Raw genomic sequence first — 20,690 nt, 5'->3', positions numbered from 1 at the left:
CAGACCTCAGAGAGAAGCAGTGTTGTGGAAACGACACACTCTTCACCAGCTGGGATAGTTACAAAGTTTTCTTCTTTATGAACCAGCGATACATGTTTTTATCAACATTTGAACATAATATGACACAAACTCTCGTCAGAGAAAGACGTTTTGAAATGACAAGCAGTGAGTGCAGCGCACGGCCGATGTAAAAGGCCCTTCAAAAGAAAACATTGAAGCTTCACTTCGTACCAAATGAATTGTCAAAAACACCAAGAAATCTATGACATCACATTTGAAACAACTCATTCCTAAAGTTTTTGTACAGTATTGAACAATCATATCACCCAACATCTAAAACTGTTGTTACACTGAGAAAAATAAACCCTAAGAGCTGCTAAGTCTGCGTAGGTTCTCGGTCATCCAGGTCATAGTAATCTAAGGAGCTATTAAACAAATATGTAAGACTGCTTTCTTCCATTTGTGCAACATCTCTAAAGTTAGAAATATCCTGTCTCAGAGTGACGCTGAAAAACTAGTTCATGCATTTATTACTTCCAGGCTGGACGACTGTAATTCATTATTATCAGGAAGTCCTAAAAACTCCCTGAAAAGCCTTCAGCTAATCCAAAATGCTGCAGCAAGAGTACTGACAGGGACTAGAAGGAGAGAGCAGATTTCTCCTGTTTTGGCTTCCTGTTAAATCCAGAATTCAAAATCCTGCTGCTCACATACAAGGTCTTAAATAATCAGGCCCCATCTTATCTTAATGACCTTGTAGTACCATATCACCCTATTAGAGCACTTCGCTCTCGCTCTGCAGGCCTACTTGTTGTTCCTCGAGTATTTAAAAGTAGAATGGGAGGCAGAGCCTTCAGTTTTCAGGCCCCTCTTCTGTGGAACCAGCTTCCAGTTTGGATTCAGGAGACAGAAACTATCTCTACTTTCAAGATTAGGCTTCAAACTTTCCTTTTTGCTAAAGCATATAGTTAGGGCTATGGCTGAGCCATATTATACCGTTTACGGTAATACCGGTACAATGTTAGGCAACGATAAGAAAATGAAATATCGTGATAGAATATGGGTAAAACGCGCATGCGCAGTGCCTTTGCTTTCATGCGCACATGGCCGTTGTTGAGTGAAACGGATGAACCAGAATTGGTTTGTAAAAATGGTGAAACTTCAGTGATGAGGAACTGGTTTGGTGTTTGTCCGTCAGATACACGACAAAGCACATTTTTTTGTAGAACATGCAAGCGGGTCGTCATTATTACCGTATTCGTCGGACTAAGGTGCGCGTAAATCTGCGAGTAATCTGGGTCCTAAACTCCGTCTGCTTCAGGTCCCAAAGTCAAACGAACACTGCAGCATCACTGAGAGTTAAAAACTGTCTAAATTCTTTCATCTTTAATAAAACGATCAGCATTGCTGCTTTACCAGGTGTAACAATTAAGTTTAACATCGAGGGATCCATGAAAACAGGATTTATTACATTTAACAGTTAGAAGTTAGCAGGAAGTTAGCTCGCTAGTTACCTAAGCATGATATAGCATGTTCTGACTGAGAGATTTCTGAAAAAATTCAAACGTACAGCTCTGTTATCACTTCCAACATAAATGAAGACAGAAAACTGTGACAGTTTGTAGGGTTACTGAAGTTGGGCTAGCTGGTATATAATGATGTGCTACGTGATCACTAGTGACACAGCTATGTTAGCATAACATAAACAGTGAAGCTGCAGGATGAACGCTAACACTTTTCCACTTATAAAAGTTAACGTGAAGGTTCCTGATGGTTAGAGACAAATGCAATCGCATGGCAGGATGCTGTAAACGGACCAAACTTCAGCAGGAGAACAACTGAGATAATCAAAGGAGCTTGCAAAGAAAAGCGTCTGGACTTCTTTAAGTTTACTTGAAGACGTTTCACCTCTCATCCGAGAAGCTTCTTCAGTTCTAAGGTCAAATGGTGGAGAGTCCCAGATATAAACCTAGTGGGAGTATCCCCCCACAGAGGGACAAAAGGACTCCCTGATGATCCTCTAATCGCCTGAGCCAAGGTGTGAAAGCGGGTGTGGGTCCCAATCAGCCAGAGTTTCGGGTGTGTTCATTGTGAAACCTGGCCCCACCTTATCATGCGAATTCCTGAGGTCAGAGGCCCAGGATGTGAGTGGGCGTTAAGGCGTCTGGGAAGGGATCTCAAAACTGGATTATAGATGGCAGAGAGTTGGTGTCGTAAACCCCCGCCTCTGTTCAAAGATGGTCGCTCACAGTGGACATAGATGGCTTCTTTCACTCCTCTTTCAAACCATCTGTCCTCTCTGTCCAAAATGTGAACATTGGCATCCTCGAAAGAGGCTTAGGAGAGTTTTCTCCAAGCATGACATCCCGGTGCATTTCAGACCCAGCAACACGCTCAGACAAAAACTGGTTCACCCGAAAGACAAAACGCCAAAACACAGACTTAACAATGTGGTGTATGCTGTACAGTGCAGCGAGGAATGCCCAGACCTCTACATTGGAGAGACCAAACAGCCACTTCACAAGCGCATGGCACAACACAGAAGAGCCACCTCCACAGGACAAGACTCAGCAGTCCATCTGCATCTTAAGGATAAAGGACACTCTTTCGAGGATGCCAATGTTCACATTTTGGACAGAGAGGACAGATGGTTTGAAAGAGGAGTGAAAGAAGCCATCTATGTCCACTGTGAGCGACCATCTTTGAACAGAGGCGGGGGTTTACGACACCAACTCTCTGCCATCTATAATCCAGTTTTGAGATCCCTTCCCAGACGCCTTAACGCCCACTCACATCCTGGGCCATCTGACCTCAGGAATTCGCATGATAAGGTGGGGCCAGGTTTCACAATGAACACACCCGAAACTCTGGCTGATTGGGACCCACACCCAGTTTCACACCTTGGCTCAGGCGATTAGAAGATCATCAGGGGGTCCTTTTGTCCCTCTGTGGGGCGATACTCCCACTAGGTTTATATCTGGGACTCTCCACCATTTGACCTTAGAACTGAAGAAGCTTCTCGGATGAGAGGTGAAACGTCTTCAAGCAACTTAAAGAAGTCCAGACGCTTTTCTTTGCAAGCTCCTTTGACTACGATGACCTGGATGACTGAGAACCTTCACAGACAACTGAGATAATCCATCCACAATACCAGGTTAGTCATTAATATACTGCAACAACATGGGAATAGAGCAGCTGCCAGAGAATTCAACATTAATGAATCAATGGTACAGAAGTGGAGGAAGCAAGAAGAATGAGTTTAATAAAGTTTGATTTATCTGACTGCTTTGTTTCACTTAATGTGTCTTATAATCCCGTGCAGCTTATGGTCTGAAAAAATACATATTTGACTTTTTTATTTGGCACACTGCAGTTTAATGTAGCAAAGCACCTCTTTTTAACTTCAGTGGATATTATACATGGTTATGCTCAGGATATGTCAGCCCATATGTCAGCAAATTTGCATTTGCACTGTTAAATTTTTATATAGCTTTAATGCACATAAAAAACAGCTGCTTGTTTAAGTGAAAATAAATGGATCTTTTTTTTGCACTAGTAAAGTTGTGGAGTTGTATTTTGTCTTGCATTAACTATATCGTCAGTTATATCGTTATCACAAATTTTCAAATATATATCGTGATAAATATTTTCGGCCATATCGCCCTGCTCTAGTTAGGGCTGGACCAGGTGACCCTGAATCCTCCCTTAGTTATGCTGCAATAGGTGTAGGCTGCTGGGGGATTCCCATGATGCACTGGGTGTTTCTTCTTCACTCACTATGTGTTAACAGACCTCTCTGCATTGAATCATCCTTGTTATTAATCTCTGTCTCTCTTCCACAGCATGTCTTTATCCTGTCTTCCTTCTCTCACCCCAACTAATCACAGCTGTCGGAGGTTTCTTCCTATTAAAAGGGAGTTTTTCCTTCCCACTGTCGCCAAAGTGCTTGCTCATAGGGAGTCATATGATTGTTGGGTTTTTTTCTGTATTTATTATTGTAGGGTCTACCTTACAATATAAAGCACCTTGAGGTTGTTGTCATCTGGTACTGTATATATAAAACTGAACTGAAAGCAACTGGATTTCTTTAAGTTTCTTGAAGACGTTTCACGTCTCACCCGAGAAGCTTCTTCAGTTATAAAACAAAATGGTGGAGATTCCCAGGTATTAATCCTTAGTGGAAGTTGTCTCTTAACCTCCTAAGACCCGAACTCTTTCATGGCATGCATTTTAAATTTTTCTTTGCTATTTGGGCTGATTGGGACCCGATGGATGTAAAAACAAAGAATTACCAGATTTTTTTTATACCTGATTTTTGTTTCTGAGATAAATTAGATCCACATATGAGGACATTTGCTTCAAATTTGGATAGAACAGTGGCAGTATAATGTCCTCGTAAGTGGATATCAGGCCCTTGTAGAGCAAAATTTTGTATTTTGGTCTAGACAACCCAAAATGTGATGTCCACATATGTGGACGTCAGGTCCTAGGAGGTTAAGAAGGTTGTTGACCCACTATTGATCATGTCCCTCACCACATGCGCCATGGTGAGAAAAAAAGGCGTGGATTATTATCGTCAGCGTTTTGATGCATGCTCAATCATCCAGGTAAGTAAATCCCAAAGGTTGATTCCGTTCACCTGGACATTTTGTGGGAGAAACGTTTCATTACTCGTCCAAGTGACTTCTTCGGTCTCAGCTGACTGCAGGTTTCCAACCTTATAAACAGTACATTTACACAATGAGGGAAACTATTGGTGGGTGAACAATGGGCTGGGAGGTCATGACCATTAATCAAAGACCATTGATCAGTGGCCATGAGCACCATTCACAGAGAGTTGGGGAATGGCTGCAATCACAGCATTGTAAGATGGTGACAGATGTACCCTTAGGCCCCCTCCTCCATTCAGAGATGGTCTTTCCCTTTTCACGTAAATGGCCTCCTTGACTCCGCCCTCAAACCAGCGTTCCTCCCTGTCCAGGATGTTACATCCTCATCACTGAAAGAGTGTCCACTGGCCTGTAGGTGTGCATAGACTGCAGAGTCCTGGCCTGACGAGGTGGCTCTTCTGTGTTGTGCCATCCTCTTACCCAGAGGTTGTTTGGTTTCCCCGATGTATAAATCCTGGCAATCCTCCTGCACTTAACAGCGTACACTATGTTACTCTGTTTTTTATATTGGGGGACCCAGTTTTTGGCGCAGCGCGTTTTGGGGTTTAAAAGCCACAGAGAGACGTGGTGTTTAGAAAAAATGTTCCGATACTCCTGACACGTACGGGATCACTACAGGTTTTCTCTTAGGCAGCGGTTGTCTTTCTCTCCTGGATCGGCTGGAGCTTTCTTTAGGAGCCTTTCCCGCTTTGACAAAAGTCCAGCTGGGATAACCACATTTACTCAGGGCCTTCTTCATGTTCTTCTGCCTCCCTGGCCGCTGTGTCTGTGGGGATGGTGTTCGCTCTGTGTTGTAGCGTCCTGATGACGCCCAGTTTATGCTCCAAATCACAACAGACGCCTCATTAAATGTTATTAGGGAAAGACTGATAGCCCTCAGTGTTTTATTAGATACCCTAGTGGTATCAATTTCACACCCCTATGTCGCTATGTCCTTGAGTTATCACTTCACAAATTTGCGTGTCCAGGCCACCCGCCTAGCAGGGTTACGACAATAAAAGTAGCAGTTGTCATCAAAATAAAAGCAACAAAGTCATGCTGCATTTGTTTAGCTGCCCCCCTCTGGGAAGACGCTGGTGCCATGATCTTTCACAATTCTCCAAATTTATCTTTAACTGAGAAATTAGTTTCTTACGCTTTATTCTCTTTGTTGTCACACAAGCACAGCAGAGAAATCCACTGTGTACATTTAGATTTAGCTAGATATATGTCATGTATACGTTACTGTTTATTCTGTAATGTCACACCAATCACACCCGCAGTACAATAACTTCTACCACCAGCACCTTGGCCTCGAGTTGTCAGCTGTCAAACACTTTATTATCCTGGGAAAAGAAAAGATGGATACCTCATGATCCTTATAAAAATCACACATTACAGGAAAACCACAGACTCATATTTACTGCTGCAAGCTCCCCAAGGGAGGCAGGAAACCTTCACACAATATGAAAGGAAACTGGACTCCATATATAAAAACCACAAAGCTACCACAGTGAGACCACAAAGCTAATGAGACAGATGTTGGTTTGAATGTTATCTTATCCTCTTCTTTGTTTCTTAGTTTTAAACACGGGCACATATTTGGATCTGATTTTGCTCTAAAAAGTGGGTTGTGCCACTTACCAAGCTGCTCGAGCATCTTGTCACACTCATCCAGGATGAAATGTTTGATGTGACGCAAATTGAGCGTCTTGCTGCGCGTCAGTGCCAGGATTCTGCCTGGTGTTCCCACCACAATATGAGGAGAGTTTTTCTTCAGCTCCTCTTCATCCTTCTTTATAGACAGCCCTCCAAAGAACACTGCCACCTGCAGGAAAACAAGCATACATTATACTGTTTGAGCTGGGAGAAACTGATGTACGAGTTCAAGCTGCTTTACCTTAACAGTGGGCATGTACTTTGAAAATCTCTCATATTCCTTGCTGATCTGAAACGCCAGCTCTCTGGTATGGCACATCACCAGGACAGAGACCTGCACATAAAAATGGCAAAGATTAAGATATAGTACCAACTTAATTCACTATGGGATGTATTTACTGCACTATGGTCCTTGAAAACACGATGCATCTGTAAATCTGAATGTACACTGTTCTTTTTTCCCTGCACACTACTGCAAGTCTTTCGTTCAAACTCAAACAGCTCAAAACTCTTTACCAAGCGTTCTGCCAAGTGGATGGTAATAATTAAGAGTGACTCAAACATTTTTTCTCTCATCTGGATGTTAGCAGTTGGTCAGTCAGGAGTTGTGAAAAGCCCTAATTATAACATCATGGAGTCAACTGACTCTGTGACTGTCAGGTAAAAGTCGGCATTTTACACAAAAGACACAACGCAATATCCTGAGTTTCCTTTCAGATTTGTTTTTGAGCCTGTTTATCTAGATATGAAGGCTCCACAAGTACAGAACAAATGTGCTCATTAGCTAAAATTCACAATCAGCTGTAAGTAGAATCTAAAATGAAAATAAATGAGATGAGAGATGAGATGAGATAGCCTTTATTTGTCAGTTGCAGGTCTTTTGCCCACAACCGAGATGACAGACCTTGCCGACCGTACATACAATACACAAACATCACATTGGGGAGACAGGTCAGGCTAGGTAGCGAGGAAAAAAACATCGAAATGTGTAACACAGAAGGATAATACAGGAATGCACAGATATCAACACACCATAGCACAATAAACACAGACAGCAACATGGGAAAGAGTTCCAGTGGGTACATCTGATCTGGGACCGCTGCAATCTTCGACTGCGCCTCCAACTGACCCGATGTCCACATCAGAGGGGAGGTAAGCGTTGGAGGTGGCGTTGGATCCGGGGTAGGGAGGGTGATGCGTCGGTGAGTGCTTATCAGTATCAGTATATGTATATGTATGTGTGTCCATAGTTCAGCTGAGACAGTGTCCTTCGCCCTGCCAGGCTAAGTAAACAGTCTTCCAGCCAACCCAGGTGGCCTTGCATGGAATGGGAAGGAACAGACTAAACACAGTCGTTATCAGGGTGTTTTGTTCAGCTCCGGCCTTGCAGCTGGCGCCAAAGGGGTATCCGCATGAAGTGATAGTATTTTTTACTTTAGTGCGAGCAGCTCATATGAATTTCAAAGCAGTTCTACAGTCCAACACTGGTCTCTCAATCTCCCGTTGGAGAGCCGCGAGCTTCGCCATACTTGCGTTCTGTGAGGTTGTCATTTCTTGTGCTCAAGGAGCCGATTTCTGAGAACTCACGGCAGTGTGCCTCCCCGCGATGTCATCCAATTTTGCGCCCAGAGATGTTATTCCGAGCGAGCCCTTCCGAGATGTATCCAGTCTGCAGTCAGAGATCTTATTCTGAGTATTCACAGCAGCCGTAGCCTCTCCAAGATCTTATCCGTGCTGACTCAATGAGCCCATTTTGAGAAACTCACGCCTCTCCCAAATGCAGAAAAGCAATTAAATGACAGTTGTTACAATATAATAAAACAACTTTTAGCTCTGTCCTGGCTGCTACACCTCACCTGACCGGTGATGGGCTCTAGCTGCTGCAGGGTGGCAAGAACAAACACTGCTGTCTTCCCCATCCCAGACTTGGCCTGACAGAGCACATCCATACCCAGGATTGCCTGAGGGATGCATTCATGCTGAACTGGAAGGAGAACACATGAGCAGGAGAATTTCAGCTCATTCAGGATGCAGCAACCAGAAACCAGTACTCAAGCCATTTCTTTCACTCCCAGTTCAATGCAAAGTTACCTTTAAAATCCTTTAATTATTTCACAAAGCTCTCTGTGGTTTGCCCTCCAGTATACTTTCTCAGGGTCTTTCACAGAGTCAGAACTCTCAGGTCATCACATGCACATCTCTGAACTGTTCCCAGACTTAGGTCTACGGGTGCTTTCAGCATCTGTGGTCCTGTTCTTTGGAGCAAGCTGCCTGCTGACCTGAGGTAGGTTACAGTGGTTTGCAAAAGTATTCGGCCCCCTTGAACTTTCCCACATTTTGTCACATTACAGCCACAAACATGAATCAATGTTATTGGACTTCCAGGTGAAGGACCAACACAAAGTGGTGCACACGTGAGAAGTGGAACGAAAATCACACATGATTCCAAACATTTTTTACAAATAAATAACTGCAAAGTGGGGTGTGCGTAATTATTCAGCCCCCTGAGTCAATACTTTGTAGAACCAGCTTTTGCTGCAGTTCCAGCTGCCAGTCTTTTAGGGTCTGTCTCTACCAGCTTTGCACATCTACAGACTGAAATCTTTGCCCATTCTTCTTTGAAACAGCTCCAGCTCAGTCAGATTAGATGGACAGCGTTTGTGAACAGCAGTTTTCAGATCTTGCCACAGATTCTGGATTGGATTTAGATCTGGACTTTGACTGGGCCATTCTAACACATGGATATGTTTTGTTTTAAACCATTCCAGTGTTGCCCTGGCTTTATGTTTAGGGCCGTCGTCCTGCTGGAAGCTGAACCTCCGCCCCAGTCTCAAGTCTTTTGCAGACTCCAAGAGGTTTTCTTCCAAGACTGCCCTGTATTTGGCTCCATCCATCTTCCCATCAACTCTGACCAGCTTCCCTGTCCCTGCTGAAGAGAAGCCCCCCCAGAGCATGATGCTGCCACCACCATATCTGACAGTGGGGATGGTGTGTTCAGAGTGATGTGCAGTGTTAGTTTTCCACACATAGTGTTTTGCATTTTGGTCTCATCTGACCAGAGCAGCTTCTTCCACATGTTTGCTGTGTCCCCACATGGCTTGTGGCAAACTGCAAACGGGACTTCTTATGGTTTTCTGTTAACAATGGCTTTCTTCTTGCCACTCTTCCATAAAGGCCAACTTTGTGCAGTGCACAACTAATAGCTGTCCTATGGACAGATTCCCCCACCTGAGCTGTAGATCTCTGCAGCGCGTCCAGAGTCACCATGGGCCTCTTGGCTGCATTTCTGATCAGCGCTCTCCTTGTTCGGCCTGTGAGTTTAGGTGGACGGCCTTGTCTTGGTAGGTTTACAGTTGTGCCGTACTCCTTCCATTTCTGAATGATGGCTTGAACAGTGCTCCGTGGATGTTCAAGGCTTGGGAAATCTTTTTGTAGCCTAAGCCTGCTTTAAATTTCTCAATAACTTTATCCCTGACCTGTCTGGTGTCTAAATCCAATCCAGAATCTGTGGCAAGATCTGAAAGCTGCTGTTCACAAACGCTGTCCATCTAATCTGACTGAGCTGGAGCTGTTTCAAAGAAGAATGGGCAAAGATTTCAGTCTGTAGATGTGCAAAGCTGGTAGAGACAGACCCTAAAAGACTGGCAGCTGGAACTGCAGCAAAAGCTGGTTCTACAAAGTATTGACTCAGGGGCTGAATAATTACACACACCCCACTTTGCAGTTATTTATTTGTAAAAAATGTTTGGAATCATGTGTGATTTTCGTTTCACTTCTCACGTGTGCACCACTTTGTGTTGGTCTTTCACCTGGAATTCCAATAACATTGATTCATGTTTGTGGCTGTAATGTGACAAAATGTGGGAAAGTTCAAGGGGGCCGAATACTTTTGCAAACCACTGTATATCTATGCCTACGTTCAAAAACAGGCTTAAAAACTTTTTATTCTGACTGACCTACAATGAGACTCAAACTGTGGTTTTAGTGTCAGGGTTACAATTAGGATGTAGTTAGGCATTCATTTGTCATGATTAGGGTAAGGAGCCAGGGAAAGCTCCATGCACTTGTGTCCTCACGTATTGATTATTGTAACGCTCTTCTTTCTGGGCTACCAAAGAAAGGTTTTAGAGGTCTACAGATGGTGCAAAATGCAGCAGCTCGCATTTTAACAAGAACTGGGAAATTTGAGCACATTACCCTGTACTGAGATCTCTTCATCTCTCTTTTTTTTTTTGCACCATTTCCAAGCACTTTGTTCTCCAATGTGTGCCTTAGTCTTGTTTTGTACATATTCCTCTAGACTGTACATATGGCTATGTTTGTCATTTATTCCTGCCCTCTATTTACATTTTATTCCAGCACAGCTGGTGTGAGCGCCTATACATTTGTTGTACATTTACAATGACAGTGAATGGCTATTCTATTCTATTTTGCTGTTTTCACTGTAGGTTTACATTGAATTAGATCAGGGGTGGCCAACCCGCGGCTCTTTGCCTGGTTTCATGCGGCTCTTACGTTCATATCAAAGTTTGTGTTTGTGTTTTGGGGTTTTTTTTATGTTGTTGTTTTAAAATGTGCGCGTTCGCTTCGCTTGAGTTCAATACGGTATTTTCGTCAAATGCGCATGTGTGTGAGATGAAAATACCGCAAAGTTTCCCAGTAGGAGCAAGTTCGCCCTTAAAATGGCAGGAAAAAAATGCACAGCAAAAAGAAAATATGAAGATGAACACAGGACGTTTTTAACAGAGTGGGAGAGTTTATATTTTTTTGTTGAACGCAATGGCAAGCCATTCTGCCTTATATGTCAGACGTCATTAGCGCATTTCAAAGCTTCAAATCTTCAGCGCCACTTCAGCTCACTCCATGCTAACATCGACCAGGAATTTCCAAAAGGGACTGAACTTCGCAAGCACGAGTTGGCCACTTTGAAAAGTCAGGCAGAAAAGCAGATACAGTTTTTCCAAAAATTTACAAAGCGGTCAGAGACCATAACGCTCGCATCCTATCAGCTGGCTTGGAACATTGCACGGGCTAAAAAGCCATACAATGAAGGGGAGTTCGTTAAAAAATGCCTCAGTGACGTTGTTGAAATCTTGTCTCCTGAAAACGACAAATTAAAACGCATGGTATCAGACGTCCAACTGTCCCGCCACACTGTTGAACACAGAATATCGGACATTAACACGGCTATTGAACCACAGTTGCACTCTGACCTTCAAGCATGTGAGTATTTTAGTGTCGCATTGGATGAGAGTTGTGATATACAAGACAAGCCTCAGTTGGCAATATTTGCACGGTCTGTGTCAAACGCTTGTGTGATCAAAGAAGAACTCCTGGATATTGTGCCATTAAAAGACAGAACCCGTGGCATAGATGTGAAAGAAACCATGATGGCTGCATTTGAAAAAGCAAATCTGCCCATAACGAAATTAACTGCAATAGCCACGGATGGAGCACCAGCCACGATGGGATCTGTGAACGGGCTTGTGGGGCTGTGCAAAGCTGACCGAACTATTCCTGACTTTTGGAATTTCCACTGCATCATCCACATGGAGCAACTCGTGTCTAAATCATTGAATTTAGATAACGTCACGAAGCCTGTGATGGAAATCGTCAACTATATCCGCACACATGCGCTTAACCACAGGCAATTCAAGAATCTCATCGCTGAGCTGGACCAAGGGCTTCCAGGTGACCTGCCGCTGCACTGCACTGTGAGGTGGCTGTCAAAAGGCCAGGTCCTCTCTCGCTTCGTTGAGCTTTTGGATGCCGTGAAACTGTTTATGGAAAAGAAGGACAAGGACTATCCCGAGCTCTCGGACCTCAAGTGGATTATGGATCTGGCCTTTTTGGTCGACATGCTGTGTCACTTGGACAGACTGAACCTGACCCTGCAGGGTAAGCTAAAAATGCTGCCTGACCTGGTGCAAAGTGTGTTTGCGTTTGTCAACAAACTGAAGCTGTTCAAGACACATATTCAAAAGGGAGATTTAACGCATTTTCCCACTCTGCTAAAAGCCAGCGGGCAAGTCGCCAGCGCCGCCCTGAGTAAGCAAAGAGCCAGATATGCAACGCTGATTGAAAACTTGCACGAAAGCTTCGTGACCCGGTTCCATGATCTACAATTGAAAAGGCCACAGATTACATTCCTCGTCGACCCATTTAATGCAGAGTCCGGCTGTTTGAAAGTCCCGCTAGTCACAGATGAAGCTGCGGCTGAGTTGGAGATGATCGATCTTTGTGAAGAGGACCAATTGAAACCTGCTTTAAGGGAAGGGACCATTGAGTTCTGGAAAAGTGTGCCAATGGAAAAATACCCCAATGTCAAACGGGCTGCGCTTAAGATACTGTCAATGTTTGGGTCAACATACGTCTGCGAGTCTGTGTTTTCTACCCTAAAACATGTGAAATCAAAGCATCGATCTGTTCTGACTGACACGCATGTGAAAGAATTGCTTCGAGTGGCAACAACGGAATACAAGCCAGATTTAAAGAGGATTGTTCAAGGCAAGGAATGCCAGAAGTCCCACTAAACAACATGCATTGTAGAAGTAAATGCTATTGTAGATTATTATATTTTTGTTTGTGGACTTGGTTGAACTGAGAGTTTGTGTGTGTGAAACAGTGCACACAATGTTCATTGTTGAAAATGACTGGCCTGTGGTTTTAGTACTGTAGGAGTCCATTTCTGTCATTATCATGTTGGTGCGTGACATTTACAATAAATCTGGCTGAGCAGAGATGTGTGTATTTTTTGTGTGTGTGTGTGTGTGAGTGTGTGAGAGAGAGAGAGGGAGGAAAGGATGGGTGATGTTCATGTGTGCCCATGCATATGATGTGGCTCTTTGCGGTAACACAGTAAAAAAAAAGTGGCTCTTGGTCTCTGACTGGTTGGCCACCCCTGATTTAGATTGTAAACTGTGGGGGGCGTGGCCTGCGGTGCCGTGCGGATGCACCCTGCCGTGCCACATCCTGGGTTTCGGCACCAGTGTGGTGGAATTAAGGCACGGCGGGACCGCAGATCTGTGTTTTGAGCCATTTTTATTCAACATTTGTCAAAACACCACAACCCCACCAACCCCTGAGTCCCCATGTTTTAACATGGCGGGCTTGACTGTGGATGCCGTGCAGGTGCATCCGCACAGCACCGCAGTCCACGCCCCACCACATAAACCTACACAGATTTTCATGTTTTTATCTTCTGTGTTCAGCACATCGAGTTTGAGCATAATGAAATGTGTTATGTAACTGAAATTACCGTTGCCAACACACCAACCCACCACAGCTCTGTTAAAGGAGGAACTGGCATTAATCTTTATCAGACGCTTCAAATACAGAGAGAAGATAAAAAAGTGAATAAAATCAGCAGCGGTTGTACCAGTTCCCAATTTTCCTCCTGGCACCAGTTACTCACCCTCAGACGGATGTTCAAACCCACAATCCACTATGGCTCTCAGCAGTTCAGGTTTCAGTAGAAAGTCTCTGAATCCAGAGGAGTGAATGGACACATAGGAGCCCTTCACCCCCTCCTTCCTTATCGACATGTCACTTGCACCTCCAACATCTCCAACCCCTCCGGCCTCCACCTCATCATCCTCATAGTCCAACAGCTCGTTATCTACGTCGTTTTCTGTCATCCTGACCCTGCTGCGAAACGAGAAAAACAAATGTGGCGTATGAAACTTCAGGAACAAAGAGCTTTTAAACTTTCGCAGTGCTAGAAGGTTCAACATGGCCAAAGTTTTAATTATTGGAGTCAGCATGTGTGCAAATAAGAGCCAGCAGCTTAGACTTCAGAAGGTTGGGCTTTTTTTACTCCTGGTTCGGAGACGTCAGTCAGAGCAGATGTCCTTAATCTAGCTATCTCAAGCTCATGCTCTGAGTGCAGCAGCCCAATCCCACCTGCCAAAGTCAAATCCTAATCAACTTCATTGTTATTATACTGACAATTAGACAAACACCATTAACCCAGGTCTCCAAGTCCATAGGAAAAACGCAGGACATCATTCCATACAATGCAGCGTATAAATGAATGACACACATGTGCAGCTCATCACTGTTTCAGAGAAGAACCTTTTCCATTTTTACTAAACAAACTATAAACAGAGAAAAAAATGCAGAGAAGAATAAAAAAGATTCTCCACACTCCTCAAAAAATACATAAAAATTAGAGAAGAAAGGGGAGAGAAAACAAATACGCAGAAAAATGTCAACAATGTTGAGAAATGATAAATTGATTTTTAGGCATTTAGCCATGTAGAGATAACTACTATGACCTGCTCGAGTTGAAACAGAGCAGTAGAATGGGGGGGAAGCTGATTTTTACTGACTTTGAACACACCTTGATTATTGGCGCCCCGTAGCGCCAATAATCAATTTAAGGTTTACAGAGAATTGTCCAATAAAAGAGAAAATATCCATGAAGTGCTTTGTTGATGCTAAACTGCTTAGCTACTTGCAGACATGCATCATAACAAAACAGAAGATAAATGAAGTGGGCTTACAGAAGCAGGAGAGCACACCAGGTGCCAGTCCTGTCCGCCAACAACACAACAGCAAGGCTATAACTTGAACAACATCATCACAACTGGATAACAGAAGCTTGGAAACCGTTGCCTGGTTTGATGAGTCTGCTACAACGCTTGCATGGGAGGGTCAGAATTTAGCACAAACAACATGAGTGTATATAAATACATACTTTATTGATCCCACATGTTTGTGTTACAGCAGCATGATTACAAATAGGGCTGCCACGATTACGTCGACTATCAAAATCATCGACGACTAATTTAATAGTCGACGCGTTATTTAAAGCTTTGTAAGATCCCAAAAGACGCAGGAATAAGTAGTAGGATTTAAGAGTGTAATAACGGACTGAAACAGAAGATGGCAGCACTGCATGTACAAGGATGCCAGCTGCCGTTAAACCCCGAAGAAGAAGAAGCTGTGTCCAAATTCAGGGGCCACATCCTTCGGAGGCCGCATTTGTGAAGGCTTTCCAAATTCAAAGACTTCTGCAAATGCGGCCGACAAATGCGTCCTACTTTTCCCCAGATTTGAAGGATGGGTCAGGCGTATGGCCCAACCTATCCCAGAATTCATAGCACGGCTCAGCCAATTCCAGTTTCCAACAATGGCGGCAGCTACTTAATTTTAATATTACTCTTATTAATCTTTCTGGGTCAAAAAATAAACATTTAACATATTTTCAGGCGAGAATGTAGCTGTGTAAACCTCAAATATCTGCTCAGTTTATCAAGACACCACATATTTTCAAAAGCGCTCCGACGTTTTCGGAGACATCTGTTACCCACTAGCTCGATAGCTAGCCGGGGGCAAGGGTCACTAGAGCCGTGAGAACACCGGACTCCCGCAAATCGTTTTCAAACCCACCGCCGTCTTTCGCTACTCAGGTTAAACATGATATATGAGTCACTTAGATAACTTACAAATGTTATTGTTTGGCTTTTTTCAGTATTTTATTTGTTCCTGAGTAAATCGGTTTGGCTGAGATCAAAGTTATAGTTTTTACACAGCTGAATAAACGTCAAGCAGACAGCTGATTATCAGAAGTGTGAGATGCTGGAGAATTTACTCCGGTGTCCTGTTATATGTTAGATAGCAAGGAGTTTATTAAACTTCACCGAAACAATCTGCAAATTTCATTAAAATTTAATAAACTATCATCTTGTCTTTATTTTTAGTTAGCACATACCTTAAACACTTAAAGCTGTAAGCTAATGATAGTTATATAAGAGCAGATGCTGCTGCTGCAATAAGCTGTACGCTGTACGTCCAATGGATGATGATCTGATTAGTCGACTAATCGCAAAAATAATCGGTGACTAGTCGACTATCAAAATAACAGTTTGTGGCAGCCCTAATAACAAATATGAGTAAAAAATAGTACAATCTACAATAAACAACAAATGAACAACACAGTTATATGAAAGTGCCACAGGTGCCTGTAAGGGTCTTGTACTATACTGATGCTCGATAGATACTTAACCTGCACTCTCTCTCTCTCTCTCTACACACACACACACACTGACATTGTGTAAGAGAGAATTACAAACTGAATTAATAAATAATATGTACACTATAAATCTAAGTAAAACAGCTCCATGCAGGTGCAATACAAAAATATGTAGCTGACTGGTGTGTTCACAGAATGAAGAATTATGGTGGGGTGGGGGGTGGGGGGAATCAGTGGGAGGAGCTCTGCTGTCTCCAAACTGTGGAGTACAGCGGATGTGATGGGTTATCCTTGATGGAGATGAGTGTGACCTCTGACCCTCACTGACTCAAACGCCTCCAAATTCTGACCAAAGATGCTTCCAGGCTTTTGGATTAGTGTTTAAATCTTGCTGGCAGTGATGCTGCCCCTTCAGCAGACAGCAGCAGAATAGATGCACTCTCTACCACAGGATGTTAGAAGATCTCCAGCATCTTGCTGCACACATTAAAGGATCTGAGCTTCCTTAGAAAGTAGAGTCTGCTCATCCCCTTCTTGTACACAGCATCACCGTTGGGCCTTCAGTCCAATCTGTCATTCAGGTGACTGTGGTAACCCAGTATTACTAACCACCACATCAGACAGGTTGGCCCACAGCCGTACAAACTGAGGCCTCTCAGACAGATAGTGAGGAATACAGGAGACAGCAGAATGGATCCATCCTGGGTTGTATCAGCAGCTCATGGTGTTGCTGTAGTAATGGCCTGGAGGATAATTTATTGCCATGGTTTGTGGCCCTTAGTATCAAATGAGCATTGCTTAAATGCCACAGCCTGCCTGAGTACTGTTGGTGACCATGTCCACCCCTTTGGGGGATAGCACACCATGTCACAAAGCTCAGATAATCTGAGACTGTTTTTTTGAACATGACAATGAGTTCACTGTACTTAAACGGCCTCCACAATCACCAGATGTCAATCCAATTGAGCACCTTTGGGAGATGGTGACAAATCTGCAGGAACTGTGTGATGTTATGATGTCCACATGGGCCACAGTCTCTGAGGAAATGTTTTCAGCACCTAGTTGAATTGTTGGTACAAAGAATTCAATCAGTACTAACAAAGTGTACAAAGGTTACAAAGTGTTTTGAGTGAAAGCAGAATACTGGTACTGTCACACTGGTGCCTATCCCAGCTGTCTTAGGGCAAGAGGCAGGGTACACCCTGGACAGGTCGCCAGTCTGTCACAGGGCTAACACATAGACACAGATAACCATTCACACTCATGGGCAATTTAGAGTTTCCAGTTAACCTAACCCCACTAACTGCATGTCTTTGGATTGTGGGAGGAAGCCGGGGTACTCAGAGAAAACTCACACAAACACAGGGAGAACATGCAAACTCCACACAGAAAGACCCCGGCCTGATGGTGGAACTGAACTCAGGACCTTCTTGCTGTGAGGCAACAGTGCTAAAAACTGTGCCACCCTGCAAAATTAATTTATATTGCATAAATGCCAGAATAGTGGTGAGTGTCTAACATGAGGCACCAACTTTTACAGCAGGCTAGAATTTCTATAAGGACTCCAGTGATGTCCACCACCTCAGTTTGAAAACATGAATCAGTCCACTGTGCTAAAAAACAATTGCCTGGTTTCATTTTTGAAGGAATATCCCAGAACTTTTATTTTTATTGTCGCTGAATATTAAATAGCTATAACCACACGCGCAGTTATGTTTTGACTTTTGAAAGTTCAGATCCAGCAATACTGATATGTCTTTAAGATTTCTTCATCACACTGCAGATCATTACCGACATGAAACTACGGACGCCATAAAACTGGGACCATCCCTGATCTCTGTTATTTACTCGGGCTCGTCTGATATTACGGCAGCTGACGTAAACACAGCGCACGTGAGTGGCCGTTTTAGCAATAACCGTAAAAGAAAATCCCAGGTATTCTAAACAGCTAGCTGTCATTAGCTCAGCGGCTAACAAACAACTCATCACATCTCACTGGAACATCTCACGGCTAAACATTAAACTTCAGAGAGGTGACAGTCATGTTGCCGCAGGTACTGGTAACGTGCACTGCCTACAGTTCTTTTAATAATCGACATACCTTCACTACGAGAGAGAAAAGTCAACGTCTGTTTAAAGTAAAGCGCGATTGTTAGCGCGTCACAATGACGTGTAGAATGCGACGGACAACCAACCGCTGTAGGACCCGACGGTGTGTAACCATGCAGATGCCAGGCTGAAAGTAACAACAGGGAGTCTTTGCTATAAACCGCGTCTTGTTTAGATTGCCAACCCTGTAAAGACATTAAACGGTAAGTCATCAAAGTGTTTTGTTAAAGCTGACGACGAAAGCTGAACACATCGTTAGTTGACAGTTGCGGATTTGATCGATCTTCACGTGTTCAAGTGCCACGCGCGGTGTTTTGCTCTAGCGAGTGTTAGACAACAAAACAACATTACCGCTTTAACTTATTTTGGAAGGTAAGCTCTAAAATATGAATCGACAAAGTAAAATAAGTCCGTATAATTTTTTTATTCGATTCTATTTTACAGTTATTAATGGTATCAAAATGTATAACAATAATACTTTGCATGAAACAGAGATGTCGTGTTTTGGTGGTGGTCCGAACTTCTGCCCAGAGTGTGGGAATGTTCTTCCTCTCCCAGGAATACCGGACGTAGTGCGCTGCCCCGGCTGCTCCTTTAGGATCCCTGTATCAGGTAAATTCCATATCAGAGTTTATGTGTGAGCATGAGCAGCAGAGATTTTGCTGCTATCTCACTTTTTGTTTTTCTCATTTCGCTTCCATCTTGATATTCCTGTGATATTTATACAGCCTGTACAAATGAAACGGCAAAGCAGCTATCTGAGAGCCATCTGCTGTCCATCTTTGGATCATTTTAGTTCCTTGCAGCAAGTGATTGTATTTTTATAAGCTCAATATACAGTATTGTGGCAAACGGATTCACTCACTCATCCAAATCACTGAATTTGGTGTTTCAATCACTTCCATGGTCACAGGTGAATAAAATCAAGCATCCAGGCATGCAGCCCGCCTCTACAAACATTTGTGACAGTATGGGTCGCTCTCAGGAGCTCAGTGAGTTCCAGCATGGTAACGTGATAGGATGCCACTTCATGTGGCCTTTAGATTAAATCAGAACAGTGTGTAAAGAGCTTCATGGGATGGGTTTCCGTGACCACCAGCTGCATCCAAGCCTTACATCACCAAATGCAATGCAAAGTGTTGGATGCAGTGGTGTAAAGCAGCGGTTCCCAACCCCCGGGCCTCGGACCGGTACCGGTCCGTGAGTCGTTTGGTACCGGGCCGCGAGAGTTGAGGCTCAGGTGTGAAATCTATGTTTTTCAGGGTTTTTATCGGTTTTCAGCGTTATTTTGTTATCGTTTTTATTGTTTACTCGGTTTTCCTGGGTCTTTTCACGTGTGTTATGAATAAATCTTCTTTTTTTCAGTACCGGTACTAGTTTTATTTTGTTGTATTTATCCGCGACACCTTAAAGGCCGGTCCGTGACGCAAAAAAGGTTGGAGACCGCTGGTGTAAAGCACGTGGACTCTAGAGCAGTGGAGACCTGTTCTCTGGATTGATGAATCACGTCTCTTTTTCTGGCTATCCGATAGATGAGTCTGGGTTTGGTGGTAGCCAGGAGAGCGGTTCTTGTCTGAATGCATTGAGCCAAGTCTAAAGTTTGGTGGAGGGGGGGGTTATGGTGTGGGGTTGTTTTTAAGCATACTGCACTGATAACACATTAGTGAGTGATAAGTGCACAGATGATTTCTTCTCTGCTTATTCAGAGTTCTCAGGTCAGGAGATCTATTCTGCCGTGGTGTTTAACCCTGTGGAGCAGACGGCTGTGTCTCAGGATGAGGAGGACGCTGAAATGAAGGGTCCTGTGGTAAGTGCTGCCTGTTTGCTGCCTGCTGAGTGTACTGCATGATGCCAACAGCTCTATGTGCTACTAATAAGCTCTCTGCTTCCTGTAGATTGACAGGCGCTGCTCTCGTTGCAACAAAGAGGGTATGATTTACCATACCAGGCAGATGAGGTCTGCAGATGAAGGACAGACAGTCTTTTTCACCTGCATACACTGCAGGTAATCATCATGAGGTCACCATATGTTGCTGCTGTTGTGATTGTTTGCTCATCGTTTCATTTTGTCATTGTAGGTATCAAGAGAAGGAGGACTCCTAAGAAGAGGGTCCTTTGCATCTCCCCCCTCCTGCTTACTCAGCTACTGTTGAAGACTGCACAAAAACGAGTTTAAACAGAGCTTACGCTAACCTTTATTTTAAACTTGAGTTTGTACAGTTAGGATTGAACAACATTTAAGTTTATGTGACTGTTGTACAGCTGACCACGTCAATAAAAACTTATTAAAGCAGCAA

The 20,690-nt window shown here is 43.6% G+C and overlaps 2 protein-coding genes across 4 annotated transcripts in view; one reads left to right on the top strand and one right to left on the bottom strand.

Annotated features, from left to right (window-relative positions):
• The window catches only part of ddx39b (DEAD (Asp-Glu-Ala-Asp) box polypeptide 39B), a 27,400-nt gene extending 8,893 nt beyond the window's left edge, over positions 1 to 18,507 (bottom strand). The window contains exons 1-5 of one of the 2 annotated variants that reach the window (XM_084918584.1): positions 18,386 to 18,507; positions 13,723 to 13,955; positions 8,165 to 8,292; positions 6,550 to 6,642; positions 6,294 to 6,477 (exon numbers count right to left, since the gene is read on the bottom strand). In XM_084918584.1, coding sequence (XP_084774710.1) covers positions 6,294 to 6,477; positions 6,550 to 6,642; positions 8,165 to 8,292; positions 13,723 to 13,945 — 628 coding nt within the window. In that variant the 5' untranslated portion in view covers positions 13,946 to 13,955; positions 18,386 to 18,507. Of the gene's footprint in view, positions 1 to 6,293; positions 6,478 to 6,549; positions 6,643 to 8,164; positions 8,293 to 13,722; positions 13,956 to 18,385 lie in introns of those variants that run through there. The other variant, XM_084918585.1, reaches the window with a different exon arrangement.
• polr1h (RNA polymerase I subunit H) lies at positions 18,486 to 20,690 on the top strand. Of its 2 annotated transcripts, none has more exons than XM_084918595.1 (5): positions 18,486 to 18,596; positions 18,886 to 19,005; positions 20,100 to 20,200; positions 20,289 to 20,398; positions 20,472 to 20,690. In XM_084918595.1, the coding sequence occupies exons 2-5, from the start codon at positions 18,888 to 18,890 to the stop codon at positions 20,494 to 20,496; spliced, it is 354 nt and encodes a 117-aa protein (XP_084774721.1). In that variant the 5' UTR covers positions 18,486 to 18,596; positions 18,886 to 18,887; the 3' UTR covers positions 20,497 to 20,690. The 2 variants fall into 2 exon arrangements, with proteins under 2 accessions (XP_084774721.1, XP_084774720.1); XM_084918594.1 differs by lacking the exon at positions 18,486 to 18,596 and adding an exon at positions 18,648 to 18,765.

The sequence above is a fragment of the Perissodus microlepis genome, chromosome 22 (genome assembly GCF_051167445.1).
Source record: "Perissodus microlepis isolate ML-2025 ecotype Zambia chromosome 22, ASM5116744v1, whole genome shotgun sequence".
Classification (NCBI taxonomy): domain Eukaryota; kingdom Metazoa; phylum Chordata; class Actinopteri; order Cichliformes; family Cichlidae; genus Perissodus; species Perissodus microlepis.
This window is presented reverse-complemented; position numbering and strand designations above follow the sequence as displayed.